Genomic DNA, 696 nt, shown 5'->3' with positions numbered 1-696 from the left:
AGCCGGGCTCAGGGCGGCGCGTGCGCCCCGCCGGGCTTCGCTCCCCGGGCGGGAAGGCCGCTGCGTGCTTCCCCGCAGTGTTTCTGAGAGGGCTGCAGCCTTGCCCTTGGAATACTGAAATTCTCAGTGCACGGCCTGAATTCCTCTGTTAGTGTCGTTGATCGTCCAGTTCTCAGTAGGAGAACGTTCGTTTTGTGGCCTGTAGTGTCTTTCCTTATACGCTCGGGTTTTAGGTCTGTTTTACTTTTTCTGGTTTTATTTTTTTAGTCTTCTTGAGACCGGGTTTCGCTCCGCCCCTGCTTCTATAGCACTGCCCGTAAACGGCAGAATTACTCTTGCGTACGGCTGTGCTAAGTCTTTGGTTGAGTAAGGTTTTTCTTTCCTCTCACAGCTGCTGGAATTAGTCTCCCAAACTAGAACCAAGCTGAGCAGCAGTGACTCGCTCGTTGTTTCAGACCTTCCAGCCGTGGGCTGTGTCCTTTAGGCCGTGCGTACACTGATACCAGTTAATGTATCATCCTGTACACCGTTTAGCTGTAGTAGAAGTGCTTCTGTCGTCCAGCGACAGTTTCAAGAGGGGTTGCACACAAGCGGTAGGAAAAGCTGTGCCTCTGACGGTTGCCTTTCCCGACGGATGCCATGCACCCAGGTTGGGCCCTGTTTTGCTCCTCTGAGCTTCAGGTAGAAGGGGCCTTG

General features: G+C 53.4%; 1 protein-coding gene across 1 annotated transcript in view; it reads left to right on the top strand.

Moving 5' to 3' along the window:
• The window catches only part of LOC106149085 (histone acetyltransferase KAT6B-like), a 17,348-nt gene extending 16,864 nt beyond the window's left edge, over positions 1 to 484 (top strand). Inside the window, exon 4 of the mRNA XM_013516740.1 lies at positions 392 to 484. Within this exon, the coding sequence (XP_013372194.1) occupies positions 392 to 484 (93 nt within the window). The remainder of the gene's footprint in view (positions 1 to 391) is intronic.
• The last annotated feature ends 212 nt before the right edge of the window (positions 485 to 696 follow it).

This window comes from Chinchilla lanigera, unplaced genomic scaffold (assembly GCF_000276665.1).
Source record: "Chinchilla lanigera isolate Chin_1 unplaced genomic scaffold, ChiLan1.0 scaffold00036, whole genome shotgun sequence".
NCBI lineage: Eukaryota > Metazoa > Chordata > Mammalia > Rodentia > Chinchillidae > Chinchilla > Chinchilla lanigera.
The sequence above is the reverse complement of the archived record's forward strand: the minus strand, read 5'-3'. Positions and strand labels throughout refer to the sequence as shown.